This window comes from Sinohyriopsis cumingii, unplaced genomic scaffold (genome assembly GCF_028554795.1).
Source record: "Sinohyriopsis cumingii isolate HCF-2022 unplaced genomic scaffold, ASM2855479v2 utg000441l, whole genome shotgun sequence".
NCBI lineage: Eukaryota > Metazoa > Mollusca > Bivalvia > Unionida > Unionidae > Sinohyriopsis > Sinohyriopsis cumingii.
This window is the reverse complement of record NW_028315899.1, coordinates 385,388-404,445: the sequence shown is the minus strand read 5'-3', so window position 1 is coordinate 404,445 and position 19,058 is coordinate 385,388. Positions and strand designations below refer to the sequence as shown.

General features: G+C 36.2%; 1 protein-coding gene across 2 annotated transcripts in view; it reads right to left on the bottom strand.

The window, feature by feature from the left end:
• The window catches only part of LOC149774039 (uncharacterized), a 95,749-nt gene that overhangs the window by 70,291 nt on the left and 6,400 nt on the right, over positions 1-19,058 (bottom strand). For both annotated transcript variants that reach the window (XM_089945877.1, XM_089945876.1), the window contains exons 2-6: positions 16,861-17,642; positions 12,147-13,433; positions 9,386-9,602; positions 3,408-4,075; positions 677-864 (exon numbers count right to left, since the gene is read on the bottom strand). In XM_089945877.1, the coding sequence (XP_089802003.1) occupies positions 677-864; positions 3,408-4,075; positions 9,386-9,602; positions 12,147-13,433; positions 16,861-17,619 (3,119 nt within the window). In that variant the 5' untranslated portion in view covers positions 17,620-17,642. The remainder of the gene's footprint in view (positions 1-676; positions 865-3,407; positions 4,076-9,385; positions 9,603-12,146; positions 13,434-16,860; positions 17,643-19,058) is intronic.

The following is a 19,058-nucleotide window of genomic DNA, read 5'->3' as shown; positions in this document are numbered from 1 at the left end:
TTCTGATTACTCAAAAGATTCAAATGACAATGATGCCAAATTCTAAATTTCACAAAGAGGTGACTACCCAACAATATATGTGCTTTCCCTAGGTCCCAAATATGCTTTACTAGAACAGCCCTAAGCTAGAATGAGATACAGAATTTTATTTTGGATTGCAAAGATAAAAAAGATCCAATATTTGGCAGTTTTCACTGCAAAGACTGAAAATATGGAAGTGAAATTTTCTGAAACTGTAGAGCATAACCATAAGTGCATGGGACAAGCAAGACATGAATGCATATCACATCATAATTGTTATACTTAATGGGGATATTATCCCAAAGTTTCACATAAATGCAATAACATTTTGTAGAAAATGTGTGACTTTCAAATCTCTTAAATGTTTTTGACGAAAATGCTGTTTCTGCAACTGGAAAAATGACTACATATCACATCTTTCCTACATAGGCAAGAAACAAAGATACAATTGTAGTCACAAACTATAAATGAGCAGATATTTTCAAGAATTTTGTGTACAAATTCAAAAAGTATTATTAATTGATACAGATAAGTATATAAAACATACTGCCAAACAGATTTCTGAAAAATATATGTTGAACTGCAATGAATGGACTAAAAAAACAAAAATATATTACCAGGAAAATAAAAACATATATATTATTTTGTACAGTACCTTGAAGATAAATAGACATCATCATTTCGCCCAGAGTCTTGCATGAGCTCCTGATCTCTACTTTCAAGCTGCTGTAACCTCTCTTGATGACGTCGTTCAAGTTGTTGTTTCAGGACTGAACTCTGCTGATGCTCACTTGGAGTGGGGGAGGAAACCTGTCCACTGGTTTTGAAGACAGGAGCGTCCATCTGTGATGAATTTTCAAATTTTAGTGACTAAAAAAGTACAAATTATGAAATGGACTGAACAAATTTGCTGGAGGAAGATAATGTTGTTACAAAAGGTTTACCAAAAACACATAATAAGTTGTCTTGCTTCTCAATTTGTTCATTACATAGTGTTAGCACAGATGAAGCTCTATATGGATTATTGATTCCTTAATTGCAAGTCTGAGCAATGGTACATACAAATTCTTCAAATCAAATTATTATGTAATACATTACACTGGGTATTTGGTATTAACTGCTAATTTATACTCAGCCAATCTTTAAAAACAAATTACCACTTTTTTCCCTAAGCAAGTAACCAATAAACATGTAAAAAGAACTTTAAATTACCTAAAATTACGCGTATTTGGATGCCAATTTTTGATCTGAGAGGCAGAAAATTACTGAGGCGGGAGTCCTCCGTATGCATGTAATAGGTGTGCGGAAAAATTCAAAGACTTGCCAGTCTTGCTTTAGCCACCTGCTTTGTGGGAAAATGTGTTGATCAGTTAGCTGTGCTGAATTCAGTGACTGAAAGACCCTTTGATGTACATACTTGTTGCCATTTTAAGAGTACATAAAAAAGAACATGATGCAATAGCTGGGCAACCAGTTAAAAGACCCAGAGATGTACATGTGGTCATTTATAAAAGTACATCAAATAAACAACTTTAGCTTTCGTTATTGTGTTAATTTCAGAATGTCTTGGAACAAGTAGTGCACGTGACCTTGGAATCAAGACATGTTGAGACTTAGACAAAATGCCATTCATAAATATGGATAAGAATTTTGGGGCTAAACAGCAAACGTATGAAGATTGTAACGTGATTCAGAAGAGTGCTAAAGCTGCTAGAATTGATAGTTTGGATAGGACACTAGCTATGTGTAAGAAAGTGTGTGATGCCTAGCTTAGTGTCTGGAATAAGTCCTTACTTGGATTGACAAAATTCAGTATCAGTCTGATGGACGAACAAGAGCTATTTAAGAGGTACATTGATTGAGCATACTTTTTTTTAAATGCCCCTCGCCTTAGCCCGGTTAGTTCTAGTGTTGTAGCGAAATGTATTCATCAATAGATCAGTAGCTAGGCCTAGTTTTGATATAAATTATGTTGACAAACAAACTCTTGCCCATTTACAAGCATATGTTTTGATAGCTGATTGACCATTAACACTTTTCCGAGTAAGGTAGCAACTATCAATTTCCTGCATATCCTCTGATGATAAAACATACAAACATGTGTTTTAAGATCAGAATCGGTGATCTGGATATTTATTAACCGCCTCTTGTACACTATTTCGTCATAAAATTAGTTTGAAACTGTAAGTGAATCAGTAGGCCTAACAGGAAATAATGGCGGACTTAGCTAAGTCTGGGATGTACCAGTTTATTGATTGTCTGTTTTCGTAAATCATCAGGCAAATATTTTCATAAAAATATACAAATCATTGAAAGCAAAGCCAAGGTATTATTTTATCAAAGATTTAACTTTAAACTGCAAATTATGTAGTTCAGAAATGTATAGGACAATGCTATGTTGTGGAATTTGCGAGATGCGTTTTAAGGTCTAAGCTGTTTTCCATCTTACATGTATTTGTGAAAATACGGGGGTAAAACAGAAACCAGACTACTATTTAACCCTTGCCTAAAAGTACTACAAGGATGGAGACAAATAAATAAACCATAAATTTGCAATCCTGTCAATGGACTGTTGTAATGAAGCTAAAGTGAGTGATTACATTACGAAAACCTCTCCATCTAAAAATAGATGCACTCACGTCTGTGTTGATTCTGTAGGAAAGAAGGGACTGCAACTTTTGATGGTGGGATTCCTATTTTTACCGAAATGGGAGGCCTGGACTCCTAGTTTAAAAATCCTAGCGAGACCTCTGTCAATGCATACAGAATTTGTATCATTCAGATACTGTGCATAAGGTAATATCAGTATCAATGTATATAGAATTTGTATCAGTGAGATACTGTGCATAAAGTAACATCAGTACCAATGAATACAGAATTTGTATCAGTGACAAACTGTGCAATGAGCAAAAGAAGTATCAGTGTCTGAGTATGATTTATCAAGCACACACCTTCTAACCTTACCTTCCATGTTCTTGATGACCTTATGATTTCGGAGTGGGAGTGCTGTACACACCAGCCCTTGGAAGTGTGTCAGCTGATTTATCAAGTGGACACCTTCTAACCTTACCTTCCATGTTCTTGATGACCTTATGATTGGCATGGGAGTGCTGTACACACCAGCCCTTGGACGTGTGTCAGCTGATTTATCTAGCACACACCATCTAACCTTACCTTCCATGTTCTTGATGACCTTATGATTTGGGAGTGGGAGTGCTGTACATACCAGCCTTTGGAAGTGTGTCAGCTGATTTATCTAGCACACACCATCTAACCTTACCTTCCATGTTCTTGATGACCTTATGATTTGGGAGTGGGAGTGCTGTACACACCAGCCCTTGGAAGTGTGTCAGCTGATTTATCAAGCACACACCATCTAACCTTACCTTCAATGTTCTGGATGACCTTATGATTGGCATTGGATTGCTGTACACACCAGCCCTTGGACGTGTGTCAGTTGAATCCATCCCCTGCTTGGGAGGTGACCTTATGTCATCAGTCAACCCATGTATACTGGAGCGACCCTCGTTTAAATTATTCAGGAGCCGTCTCACATGAGGGGATACATCTCCAGGAGTTACATGAAGTGCATCTTCATCCTCATTTTCTGACTCTGATAAGGATGATCTATTTTTGATTATGTGTTTGTCAGAGTTCAGTCTGGTTGCTTTTGTGCTGCCTTTCCTTCCATCTGATGGTCTTTTGGCTGGTGAAACTTTTCCATTTGAGTCATAGGGAGGTTTGCTAATTGGCAACTTTGTTGAACCATTATCAACAGTATTTTCCAAATTATCAAAGTCCCCATCCAAAGATCGCCGTAATGGTCGAGGTTCAGCCCTTTCTTCTTCCTCCTCTTCCTCTCTAATTTCTCTATAAATATCAACCCAGGAACGAGACTGCAAGGCAGTGGAAAACTTTCCCTCACCCCTCTGAATGGCACTCTTTGACCTTGGACTAGAGGTGTCTCCTTGGTAACCAGAGGAGCTTCCCAAACTAACATCAACATGTAAATCATATCCACTGGACTTCTTCACATTCTCATACATCTGAACCTCTGTAATTTATAAAATCAGACTAGATAAGTGTGAAATCTATCATTCGTTTCCAGTTCAAATACATTACCTGATAATAATATATTAAAGGAATAGGTAAAAGGTGGAGGAAGTTACATTCCCTAGCCCTAGGGAAGGCCCAATCTTTGGACCCCTAAAATACATGATTTAGCAGTTTCAAAGCTTGTAAGAGATATGGGCTAGAGTTAGCATACCAATATAACTGGACATAGATTATAAGAAAAATTTTCACCCACAAAAATCTAATAAAGTCAACTGACTGTATCACTGTAAAGATGCTGTTCTGCTGCTTCTACAAGTCTCACCCAAACAAACTTGAGCTCTTTGGAACTAAAGATCTCTGAGATAAAGGCTAAAGAGAGTCATTACTGCCATCCATCCCATGACTAACATAATGACAGTTTTGGGAACAGTTATGCTCGAATGATATACTAGTGGTAGCTGTTTTAAATTTGTGAACAATATGTACCAGAAACCCTTCACACCCATGCTAACATAACTTGATTTAAGATATCAACCTTTCCTTTTTTAAACCATCGAAATAAACAAAATCTCCATCTTCTCACCATCTCGAGTTTGTTGCAGTACCACTTAAAAGCCCCAACAAGGTCATGAAGATGCCCTTGAAGTTAAGGGTCCAACAAGGAAAGAGGTTCCACAACAAAAGGCTGATTCCCTGTGAGTGGGAACTTCTTTGCAGGTCATGTTTTAGTAAGCTTAGCAGATGATGCATGTTCTTAACAGAGCAGCAGAAAATTCCTTAGAATCACTAAAACAGTGACAAGGCTGAAATCACTTTTATGACATCTCCAGAAGCTTGTACTTCACAGCATGTGCAGAGAGAGTAACTTAAATACTGATGGGATTTGGTGCCAACCCTTCTATCCATGTGGAGATTACACTTGTATGATTTCCACCTCAGTGAGCAGATTATGCTAACCACTTTGTTGCTAACAAGAAGCTTGGGAGGGCTGGAATTTTAAGGTAGTGGATGTATTCCTAATGTATAATGATTGGGTATCTTGATTCCAAAAAAGAAAAAAAGTTTTTATGATTTTTCAAGCCCTAAGACAGACCTTCCAACTATAGCAAGATCAGCATGGTAATAAAAATGTTCCCGTAAGTTAGACCAATTTTCAGAAAGGTGCAGTGAAATATCATGTACTGCTATTGTCAACTGAGAAACATGCATTTAAAAAGTTCAGAAGTTTGATCCGAGACTAATGTGGCAAAGGTAAAAATTATGTTCAACTAAAAAAGTTTGTAAAGTACACTTGGACCATGATTACCTTCAGTACAATTTCAGAAACAGTACTGCAATTCCAAACCGCATGGACCTCAAAAGCTTTTTACTAGCTTTCTCAACTGTACATAATCACTGGGTTATTATTTGTTTTGTTCTTTTGTTTCTTCAATTTCAAGTGGCAACAATCATCTCTACTGCCATGAGACTTAATCAAATCAACATGACATGATGTCCAGTAAACATAATTGTTGCCTTCCCGCTTTTACCCCAAAAAGCTTAATATTGCTTTTTATACTTCTATGCTAGATAAACATTCTGTGCAGAAGCATAAAAGAAATATTAAAATTCTTGGGAAATCTTAAGCATAAGTTTCTTAAACATAAATGTCCACTGTCTATTATGTCTTCAAAGTGTTTCTGTGCAGTGGATGCCACTTCCAGAAAATGCACTAATCAGCATCTTGAGCATGTGTGTGTGTGTGTGTAACTTGGATTTTTAACATAGCTTTAACAATTTTTCAGTCATATTACTACGATGCCTGCAATGTTGCAGTTTATAGTGATGTCTAGCACTGGGGCATCATGCCACATGATGTCCCACCCAGTCACATTATCCTGACACCAGGCCAACCAGTCCTAACACTAACCTCTTAATGCTGAGTGCCAAGCGAGGAGGCAGCTGTTAGTACCATTTCTGTAAATCTTTGGTATGACTCGGCCGGGGATTGAACCCATGACCTTCTGCATCTGAGGCAGACGATCTAACCACTAGACCACCGGAGCGAGATCATGCAGGTGTTTTGCATGAAAAAATATGGGCAGTTTAAAGTGTCTAAGGTACTAATGTAAAATTTAGACTTGTTCCCTGACCAATTCCACTGAATGTAATATGAAACCTGGATTTGAATCAAGCAAGGACATGCCAGTAAAGGCACTCTCCTTTGGACAGAGCCTGGATTAATAGGTTGATATGGCCTCCACCTTCAGATGGCATCAACAATTACATTTTTGCATTTGCCATTATTCCATAAGTTTGTAATTTTAGGGTTATTGCAGCAAGACGAGTGGTCAAATTGTAACAGTTTTCAGGTGAGTGCTCCAGGAAATGTTTAAACATAACAAAATGTATATGTTCATTATTCCAATACCGTGTATTATGCAAAATGATTTGTCAACATGTGCATCAAAGTGATCCATACAAAAAACTACAAGGCAAACTGGAGGAATAGTTGTGCTAATGAGACTGTGGGAGTAGAGTGTTTGCACATCCTGAAGTGATTACCATAATGGTAAGTTGTATGGTAATCTATCAAAAAATACAGGACTAGTGCTAATGAGACTGCATCATACACTTGATCAGACTACTAGAAAAAGGACAATAACTCTAATAAAAATTGCATCTGCAAAGTGATTTGTACATTTGTTCAGGTGATGAACATTGCATAAAATTTACTAAGGTTAATGGCAATCCATAAAAACTTGGAGGCTAGTTGTGCTAAAATTATTGTCATATTCAGCATTGTTACAATACAAAAAGGGCAAAAATTCAAACAAAAACTAGTTGAGCAAAGTAATTTGTTGATATGCACAGCTTCAGGTGATTATCATCATGCATGGCCTTATCATTGGATTTTTGAAACATGCAAGGGGTAGGATTATTATCAGCCATGGTCATATCCTTGGCTTTTGCAAACATGCAAGTGATAGAATTATCATCAACCATGGTCTTACCATTGGATTTTGCAAACATGCAAGGGGTAGGACTATTATCAACCAAGGTCTATCATCAAACATGTTCTTACCATTGGATTTAGGATTATCATCATGCATGGCCTTATCACTGGATTTTGCAACATGCAAGAGGTGGGATTATCATCAGCCATGGTCTTACCACTGGTTTTAGGATTATCATCATGCATGGCCTTATCACTGGATTTTGCAACATGCAAGAGGTGGGATTATCATCAGCCATGGTCTTACCACTGGATTTAGGATTATCATCATGCATGGCCTTATCACTGGATTTTCTAAACATGCAATGGGTGTGATTATCATTAACCATGGTCTATCATCAACCACAATCTTATCATTGGATTCTGTACACATGTGAGGGGTAGCATTATCATCAACCATGGTCTATCATCAAGTATGGTCTAACCATTGGATTTTGTAAACACGCAAGGGGTAGGTTTTTCATCAGGTATGGTTTTATCAATGGATTTTGTAAACATATAAGGGGTAGGCTTATCATCAAGTATGGGTTTATCAATGGATTTTATAATCATGCAAGGGGTAGAATTATCATCAGGTATGGTTTTATCACTGGATTTTGTAAACATAAAAGGGGTAGGTTTATCATCCAATATTGTCTTATCATTGAACTTGGCAAACTAAGAGATGTACGCTTATCATCAAGCAGAGTCTTTAGATTTAGAAAACATGTGACGGGTATTTTATTATTGGATACTGTTAACATGTGATGGGTATTTTATCATTGGATACTGTAAACATGCAAGGGGTAGGCATGTTTACAGTATCCAATGATAAAATACCCATCACATCAAGCATGTTTTTATCATTAGATTGTGTAAATATGCAAAGAATAAGCTTATCTTCAAGCATCAACTTATTATCAAGCATGTTCTTTTCATCAGATAAATATAAAGCACCTCATGTAATTTTGTTGTTTTGAGTACAGCTTACGATTACAATATTTCAAGAGTCCAACGCCTTGGAACCAGACCATGTAAAAATGTGCTAAGATTAAATAAAATTTAATTCAGTTTGAAAATCAATGGCAATTAATATGTGTTCATGTTACTTGTACAACAAAACTAAGCTGGTAAAAGTGGACCTCTCATGAGGAAATTAAAACAAGATAATTTATTACAGTCTAATGACAACGGTGGCTGACATAAGAAAAGAAAAAAACTGACAGGTTTACCTTATTTGATAAAACGTGAACGGAGTATGACCACAACTATCACAACATAAAAGGGAAAGAACTCTTTAGTACTTTTTAAGGGGAGCTAAAAAAATGAGTTCTTGTGCTCAGTGGAAAAGGCTCTGAAAGGACTTTAGTCAAATATACACTGTGTTGATAACATGAAAGGGTAAGAGGATGTCCAGTGGTTTCTCTGTATTCTCCAATTTCCTAAATGGGCATCTCACTCCAATATTTGAGCTATAGCTGCTCATGTAAAGGCAATATCAATTTGAACTGCCCTAAAGACAAAGCTTAGACCATCAGGTTGATAAGGCTTGGACAGTTGAAGGTGGAGGCCATATCAGCTTGAACTGCTCTAAAGACAAAGCTTAGACCATCAGGTTGATAAGGCATGGGCAGCTGAAGGTGGAGGCCATATCAACTTGAACTGCCCTAAAGACAAAGCTTAGACCATCAGGTTGATAAGGCATGGGCAGCTGAAGGTGGAGGCCATATCAACTTGAACTGCCCTAAAGACAAAGCTTAGACTATCAGGTTGATAAGGCTTGGGTGGCTGAAGGTGAAGGCCATATCAACTTGAACTGCCCTAAATACAAAGCTTAGAACATCAGGTTGATAAGGCTTGGGCAGCTGAAGGTGAAGGCCATATCAACTTGAACTGCCCTAAAGACAAAGCTTAGACCATCAGGTTGATAAGGCTTAGGCAGCTGAAGGTGGAGGCCATATCAACTTGAACTGCCCTAAATACAAAGCTTAGACCATCAGGTTGATAAGGCTTGGGCAGCTGAAGGTGAAAGCCATATCAACTTGAACTGCCCTAAAGACAAAGCTTAGTCCATCAGGTTGATAAGGCTTGGGTGGCTGAAGGTGGAGGCCATATCAACCTATTAATCCAGGCTCTGTCCAAAGGAGAGTGCCTTTACACTGCCTGTTACACGGGTAACTATTGATTTTATTGCATCAGACAGGTTCATATCTGCAGAGCGATTTATACCACATGATTCCCTTTTAGGCAGTGAAGTTTCGCATCTATAATATACAATAAAATCTGTCAGAATGTGTTCTACCATAAATTTAAATAAACGAACTTTAACCATACCGTCTCTATGTGGCGGGTGTCTTTCTGGCGACAACCCATCTTGCAAGGCCTCTTTATGAACATCCAGCTTCTTACGGAGTGTCTCATGCTGACTGTGCAGCTCATTCTCCATCTGTTGCTGTAATCGCTGGATGCTATGCTGATGCCTCTCATACTGATTCTGTAACTCAGCACGATGATGACTCTCCAGTTCTCGAAACATTGCCATCCAGCTAGCCTGTAACATACATTCAAATATTGATTGTTTAGTAAGTAACACTGACCAAGAACAACACAATCTGTTCCTTGTGTGCTACTAAAATTCACACACTTCCATGCAGCTACTCCTGGGAATCAAATCAGGTAAGGATTGGAATTAGAAATCAGGATAAAACTTTTGTATTCTAAGGAAGACCAGCCCAAATCTAATGAATCAATAATGAAATTAATAATAATAATCATTGTTCTGAAATATTATTTTCTTCTAGTGTGAGAAACAGTTTTCTTGGTACAGATTTCTCCATTATGACAGTCGGCTTATCAAAGTTATTCTTGTAAGACCTAAACTTTTTCAACAGCTCATAAGTCAAGCCAAGCTGCAAACACCATAGACCTGAATCTGCCATCACATAATGCACCAGCAGATCTGAGTCTATGGAGTTTGTCTGGGGCAATCAGTAGAACAAACAACAGGGGCTCTCACCTGCCATTGCATCATGTGATGGCAGATCAGGGTCTATGTTGTTTATAGTTGGACATTTGGGTGACTTAAAAGCAGTACATACAGTATATATATATATATATATATATATATATATATATATATATATATATATATATATATATATATATATATATATATATCACACCAGTCTGATTAAAATCAGATCTCCACTGTCCTACATGAAGATCGGACAGCAACAGCTTTGGGGTCATGTTCTGGTGACCAAAGTCATTACCATAATTGCTAATTTTATCAGCCAATCAGATAAAGTCTTGTATCTTTCCATTTGGGATACTAAGCAGTACAGATGAAGAGCAACATTATGTGCCAAATGATTCATTTTCCGATTTCTGAAAGCTGCATTTCCCTTGGCCAATTCAAAGGTGACCAGAAAATGACCCCTATGCAGGGCAGTGAAGATCTAATTTTATTAGACTGCATATCACACAAGCATTTCATGGAACATAAGTGTTTTTTCAACAGATGTCAAATATATACAAATAAACTTTTCCTTTTTATAAAATATTGTTCCAAATTTAAATTAGGTACTTTACAACAAAAGTTTAAAGTATTTTTATTCAAAAGCTAGTGATAACATTTAAAAATACTTTATCTTGTGAGATTCTGCATTCCAATAGTGTAACATAAAAAAGATAATTAATAAAATATGGTATGGAATAACCATAAAAAATTATACAGAAGTTTCTTTTCCAAATGAATTTTCTAAATATAAACAAAATATAATTCTATTGGGACTGTATGGTCAATATAGCTATTCTACTGAATTGTCACTATGCCTATTCTATTGGGACTGTATGGTCAATATGCCTATTCGTTTTAAATTGTATGGTTAATATGCCTATTCAATTGTGATTGTATGGTCAATAACCATATTATATTGTGAATGTATGGTCCATATACCTATTCTATTGAAATTGTAAGGTCAATATTCCTATTATTTTCAAAATGTATGGTTAATATGCCTAGTCTATTATAACTGTATGGTCAGTATGCCTATTCTTTTTTACTTGTATCATCAATATGCCTATTCTACTGAATGGTCAATATCCCTGTTCTACTGAAATTGTATGAACAATAAGCCTGGTCTATTGTGATTTTATGGTCCATATGTCAATTCTATTGAAATTGCATTTGTCAGTATGCCTATTCTATTGTAATTGTATGCTCAATAGCCCTATTCTATTATGACTGTATGGTCTATATGCCTATTTTATTGTAATTGTATGCTTAATAGCCCTATTATATTGTGACTGTATGGTCTATATGCCTATTTTATTGTGATTGTATGATCAATATGCCTATTCTATTGTGACTGTATGGTCAATAAGCCTATTATATTGTAATTGTATGGTCAACAGCCCTATTATGTTGTGATTGTATGGTCAATAACCCTATTCTATTGTGATTGTATGGTCCATATGCCTATTCTATTGTGATTGTATTATCAATATGCCTATTCTATTGTGATTGTATGGTCAATAACCCTATTATATTGTGATTGTATGGCCCACATGCCTATTCTGTTGTGATTGTATGGTCAATATGCCTATTCTATTAAAACTGTATGGTCAATAAGCATATTATATTGTGATTGGATGGTCCATATGCCTATTCTATTGTGACTCTATGGTCCATATGCCTTTTCTATTGAAACTGTATGGTCAATATGCTTTTATGCACTATTATGAGATTATGCACAGAATTATTGTTTTAGGCAAAGTCATGCAATTATAGCAACTATTTTACCCACTTTATCTGGTACTGTGTAGCATTACCTCGATACTTCTGTAGTAAATTGCCAATCACACAAAAATATTTATATGGTCACAATATTTGTTATGTTTTCCTCTTCTATTGATTCAAAATAATCCCTGAACATTCATATCATGTGTTGTTGTCTGTATTACCCATTATATTGTATAAGTGTCATTAACGATGAAATTACTGAAAAGCTCCAGATGTAGACTAGATCACAAGTACTTATCCTTCATTTAATTTTTCAGTAAAGATGACTTTCCTTCAGTTGTTTCTCCTTACCTGCTGCTCATGGAGTGTCTTGAAGCCTGGTATTGGTCCTGAACTGGGTGGTGAAGCCACATGACCTGGCATTGGGACCGCTGCACTGGCCATTTGGCGGAGATGCTGCAGTCGTTCATATGCATTTTGTAATAGTTTTGACTCATACTGAGTGGGGAATCCAGCTGTTGCACGCAGTCTCTGTGCTCTTTCTTCACTTGATTCATGCTCTATTAACGTATTTTCTGTCTCTCTGCCATTCCTTGTAGTTACCTCTGTAACGTTCTGAGTTTCCTTCTTCCCTGGTTGTAGATCTTTTCTTGCCTTCTGTACATTTTCCTCGTTTTGAGGCTTTTCTGAATCCTCTGTCTTGGCTTTCTTTTCCCTCCATTCAGCTTCCCTGGATACTTGATCTTCATCCCTTTCTGGGAAATAACTCTGCAGATCTTCCTTGTACCTTGTCTCAAAATCTTTCAGATCAAACTCTCTCGTTCTGTCAGAGGTTGCTGATGATATATAATCTCTGAGTTCTCTCTCCCTATAGAATCTTGGACTGTATTTGGTGGCTTTATATCTGCTATGATCCTCCATGTTCTTTGCTTCAAAACTTTCTCTCTGAGCTAGATTCTGAATTCTCTCTTGTTGCTCTCTAGTAAAGACTGGCGATGTCTGATAGTCCCTGTCGATTGTGCTTAGATCCCTGAAATCTGACCTTACAAGCGTGTCTTCCTGGATGGTATATATTTCTGGCTTAGAATCATCCAGCAGCTTTGCCTCTTGACTAGATCCTTTAACAGGTTCTAGGCTTATTGATATCTCCTCATTATCCTCTGGATTGTACAAAGGAATCCTTTCATGAATTTTGTGCTGCTGTATCTCAACATGCACATTTTGTTCTGTGGCAATCTGAGATGATTGATTTGTAACAACTTTGCCTTCATCCTCTGATTCTCGTACCATTTTGGTTCTGACAAGCTTCCTCACCTCTCCACGACCATCCTCAGGCTCTACTTGGAAACCAGCTTGCTCCTTCTCCTGCAATTCTACATGTTCCTTTTCCTGGACATCAGCTTGTGCATTTATTTCTTCTTTTTCTTCTTCAAAGCCAATCTTGGTCATTTGATCATCAGCTTCTTCCTGAATACTGCCTGGACTTTCCAAGGACTCTTCTTCATCTGTTAGAATATGTATTTCTCTAATATTTTCAAGATCTTCCATATCTCCATCCTTCATGACCAAGATCTGTTTATCAGTATGTTCTGTATAGCCATGCCCATTCAAATGCTGGTCTGTTTCTGCTGAAAGAACCTATTAATAAAAATGTTACTTGCATTATTATGGTGACTAACTTATGAATGCAACCAAAATGACTTGTCTGACTGCCATTAGTAATGCCCAGTAAAAAATTCAATGGTAAAATTATTATATCATTGAAAGCTGATATAATTTTCATTTCACTACATAATAAAACACACAGACCCTAAAATATGTAATTTTACCAGTGAAATGAAAACAATGCAAACATAATGCAGAATGATTGCATACAAATACAGAATGAATGCATAAAAATGCAGAATGAATGCATACAAATGCACAATGAATGCAGAATAAAGGCAAACTAAATGAAACGTAGAATGAATGTAAAAATTAAATGATCACTGCATTTTTTAAAAACAAAATGGACAATGTAAATGAAAAAAAAACCAATAAATGACAAAATGGAATGAAATGCAAAGCAAATGAATTTCAAGAATGAAACTGAAATTCTACTATTTTAAATTATGGCTAAATTTCAACAGTACATTCCAAGATTAGGTATTTTTTTTCATTGACAAATTTTCATCCTTTACAAGCCATGACATTATTCTTGTTGAGGCAAACAAACAAAAGTACCTTGAAAGGTCTGATGCTTTTACTGGCTGAAGAGATTTTCCAGAAATCCAAGATAAGTATGTTTCTTTTATTTAACTGTTTAACATTTAAACCATCTACGATATTCTTGATTGACAAGAAAATTTTCATGATGCTCAAATTGGATGCAAGACTGGCACCATTTTCATTTATGATCAATTAGTCATCATATGAAGTCATGTGTTAAAAAAACCTATATAGTGATATGAGGTAGTACAACTTTCATTTAGCAACAACTAGATATTGCAATCTGGGATTGCTACATATTTGCAGATCCTGTGAATCCCTAAACAAATCTCTTATTAAGTCTAATGCTGTCATGTTTACATGTATTAATGAAACTGTTTTGTGTTACAACATATCTCTTCTATCTGAACAATAAAAAAAGCCCATGACAAAACCATGTCATTTGGAATCCCTTGTCTTATTCAAAATGGCTAAAAGTTAGTTTTGGAAACTATCTCCAGTTTGGAAGTATTTCATGACTGTTTATGCCAGCAGCAAACAGAAAGGTAAATGTAACCTATTTTTGACATAAATTAGGGGTAGCATTTGGGGTAGCATTGGTGTGTTGGGCAATCACTTGAAACAAGTAAACAAGTCTTTTAAAATTGAGTATAGTGACCAGTACAGGTCTTTTAAAAATTGAGACTAGTGACAAGTCCATAAGTTTTTAAAAAATGTGACTAGTGACAAGTACACAATTCTTTTAAAAACTGAGATGAGCAATGAGGATACAAGTCTTTTAAAAATTGAGACTAGTGACAAGTACACAGTTCTTTTAAAAATTGTGATGAGTGATAATTACAAAAGTCTTTTAAAAACTGAGACTTGCAATCACATGGTCTCTGGCCAATTCCTGCATTTAAATTGACAACAATATCCAGTGTCCAAGTGGCAGTGGTGTACTGAAATTCCAGCCATTATATGCACACATGATCCCTGACCACTGATTATCGCTTGGGGGGGGGGGATTCAAACATTTTGTGCTAAATTAAATCCCTCATACAAATTGCCAGAAAAAAACTACAATTGCCAAATAAGGTTCTGTCTATTATGACCTGTTATACTTGTGAGTAAATACAAGACAACCCTCTTGCTTGGCATGAGCCAAGCAGCTCAGTAAACAGGCAGAAAAAAACAACAGTTACCCCATGTATTTATTTCTGCATAGATGTGAATGCCAACTGACATCCATATTTGAACTGCACAAATATTGAAAGAGAAATTAATAAAATGTTCTTTAATGTTTGCTTGTCAATTATAGGTATAGAATTTGGACATTTCTGCATTCTGTGAGTTAATATAGTCATGGACTTAACGTTTTTAACAGTGCAGTCATTGAATACACATACTCTAACATTTGGTCAATGTAAAAAATTATTGCGTAAGGAAATTTACTTGCCGGGACAGTTTCAACTCAACTGAACATGGACGCTTAAGTTTGATTTTGATGCAGTCTTAACAACATTAATGACATTTATGGAATCAGGAGAGCATGAGAGCAATGGGTCAGTCCATATTCTGTAACACACCTCATCTTGCTCAAGTTTCTAAATACCTACAGCAGTCATTAATTTGTCAAATGTGAGCAGAAACTGATGTCAACAGGTAAACAGTGTAACTAAGTAATATGAATTATTTAGGAAATACCTATTTTTGGACTTAATTAAAAAAATGTTCAATTTTCATTTCAGTATCATTTATGAAAACGACTCATATTTGCTGCTGATTGTTAGATTAAATGCAAGTGGATTTATCAGATTTAAACATAACTGTTTCATTTTCCAATGGCTGTGTAAATATTATTTTTCAAACTTGATGGCCTCATAAAGTCACAGTGAAACTCCCCCAAACCAGGCAGTCTTCACTGAACAGTGAAACTCCCCCAAACCAGGCAGTCTTCACTGAACATTTACAGTTTCAGAAAAGTGATCTTCATAAGGAGGTCTGATTAGTATTAGGACTGTTTTATAGAGGTGTCAGTACAAGGACTGATTAGAGTAAATATTGTTTTACAGAGGTAGTCAGTATAAGGTCTGATTAGAGTAAAGATTGTTTTATAGAAGTTGTCAACTAGGTCTAATTAGAGTTAAGAATGTTTCAGAGGTTGTCAGTATAAGGTCTGATTAGAGTTAAGACTGTTTTATATACGTTGTATGCATAAGGTCTAATTAGAGTTAAGATTGTTTTATATTGGTTGTCAGTATAAGGTCTGATTAGAGCTAAAACTGAGAGGTTGCCAGTATACAGTCAGATTAGAGTTAAGAATGAGAGGTTGCCAGTATAAAGTCTGATTAGAATTAAGACTGAGAGGTTGCCAGTATAAGGTCTGATTAAAAATAAGACTAATTTAGAGGTTGTCAGTATAAGGTTTGATTAGAGTTAAGACTGTTTTATAAAGGCTGTCAGTATAAAGTCTGATTAGCATTAAGACTGTTTTATTAAGGTTATCAGCATTTGGTATAATTAGCGATAGGACTGTTTTATACAAGTGGTCAGTACAGGGAGGTCTGATCAGTACTGAGATTGTTTTAAAGAGTTGGTCAGTACAAAAAGGTCTGATTAATATTAGGACTGACTTATTGGGGCAAAAATGTTTGCCCAGTGGTTGGATTACAGCTGGATCAGTGGCTGCTGGACTACAATGAAGCTTGTAATCAGTTTACAGTGGGGCCAATGATTAGGTTACATCAGGGTCACTGGTTGGGTTACTGCATAGCTTATGGTTGGGTTACAATGGGGCCTATCTACCAAAGTTTTACCATATTTTTTAAAAGAAAATTTGAATTAAGTTTCAATTCCTAATCTGATGGGTATTAACCTGTATGTCAGGTAGAGATCCATCATCATCCTCTATCAAGTTAGAATATTCCTGATGATGAGTATCTTGTTCCAGATCCTTCTGTATCAAACCTAACAGCTTGCTTCCACTAGAGGCTTCTGCCTGCTCCTCCCTGGTAATCTTAACTGCTTGCATCAGGACCTGAGAGACCACAGTCTGAGCTATCTGACTGGTATCTGTGTCATTGTCACACTCTGGAGCACCTTCAGTATCTAGATCCAATATCTGATTATCTTCTTCACTTGCAGTAGAGGCATTTTCAGATGCTGGATTAGTTTGGCCTTGATCCTGGGCAGTTTGTGAGTTAAGCCCTACTTGGACCCCACTGTTTACTTCCTCCTCCACCATCAATCTGTTTAAGTCTATAGATTCCTTCATATCACCATTCAGGACATACTGATCAAACACTGTGTTGATTTCATGATTCTGGGTTTCATCTCCCTCCTGTGACTGGTCATTCCTTGCCATATTCTCAGATTCAAAAAAATCCTCCAAATCATCCATCATATTGATATTATCAGATGTCTGATGTTCTATAAAAGGTTGTCCATTTTTCTCAGTCACAGGACCTTCTAAGGTAGCAGTCTGCACTGGACTAGTTTTATCATCATTTTCACTTTCTGGCTGCCCTTCTGAACAAAAGATATCAGGAGAACCGGTCTCATGCATAGCTCCTTCGTGTTTCTTGTGACTGGTATCAGTGACTGGTTTACCATGATCTGAATCAGCCGCCTCCATTTAGATAATTAAAAAAACTGTTTCTGAAATAAATAAATAAATGAATAAATTTTAAAAAGTAAATATCAGGTTAGTTTTTTAATTTTTTTAAATTTAAAAGCACTTTAAACATATCATTGCTTATATCATCCAGAGGTAATGGGAGCTAAGTGCCAATCCCAAGAACATGCCTAGGCAGGTGATATGGGCTACTGAATAGCAACATATATTTTGCAAAGTTATTAAATAGCATGGAAACCTGTCTGCATCTTAAAGATATGCACAATTTTCCATGGAAACAGTTTTTTTTAGATGTCCACAAATTCTTTTATGTCTCTAAATTAGGGACAAGCTGAAGAAAACTTGTCTGCCTGACAGCCATGCACTCGGGTACTGGCTAATCAGAATTTCACCTTATGTAAATCAAAAAAGGAATATCCCAAACAATGGCTTTTAAAATTATTACATGCCACCATGGTATAAATTGTATTATTATACTTCTTATATACAAAACCTTCACTGACTGACTGGATGCTTGACAGTTTGAAATAATAAAAAAATCAATAGGTATCTTCCTTGTTTTAAATACAAGCCATTTGGTTCAGGTAATAAACAGAGAACTCATTTTATTTTCTTACAACCATTTTTCTTTTTTTAGTCTTTATGACATTAACCTTTGCCAGAGGTCTCGCTAGGATTTTAAAACTAGGAGTCCAGGACTCCCATTTTGGTAAAAATAGGAGTCCCACCATCAAAAGTTGCAGTCCCTTCTTTCCTACAGAATCAACACAGAAGTGAGTGCATCTATTTTTAGATGGAGAGGTTTTAGTAATGTAATCACTCACTTTAATATAGCTTCATTACAACAGTCCATTGACAGGATTGCAAATTTATGGTTTATTTATTTGTCTACGTCCTTGTAGCAATTTTAGGCAATGGTTAAATAGTATCTGATTTGCTTTTTTTCCCCCGTATTTTCACAAATATGTGTCAAGTCAGAAAACAGCTTAGACCTTAAAGCGCATCTCGCGAATTCCACAACACAGCATTGTCCCATATGTTCCTGACCTACATAATTTGCATTTGAAAGTTAAATCTTTAATAAAATAATACCTTGGCTTTGCTTTCAATGATTTGTATATTTTTATGAAAATATTTGCCTGATGATTTAAGAAAACAGACAATCTAATAAACTGGTACATCCCAGACTTAGCGAAGTCCGCCATTATTTCTCGTTAGGCCTACTGGTTCACTTACAGTTTCAAACTAATTTTACGACGAAATAGTGTACAAGAGGCAGTTAATATATATCCAGATCACCGATTCTGATCTTTAAACACATGTTTGTATGTTTTATCATCAAAGGATATCATGCAGGAAATTGATAGTTGCTACCTTAATTGGAAAAGGGTTAATGGTCAATCAGCTATCAAAACATATGCTTGTGAATGGGCAAGAGT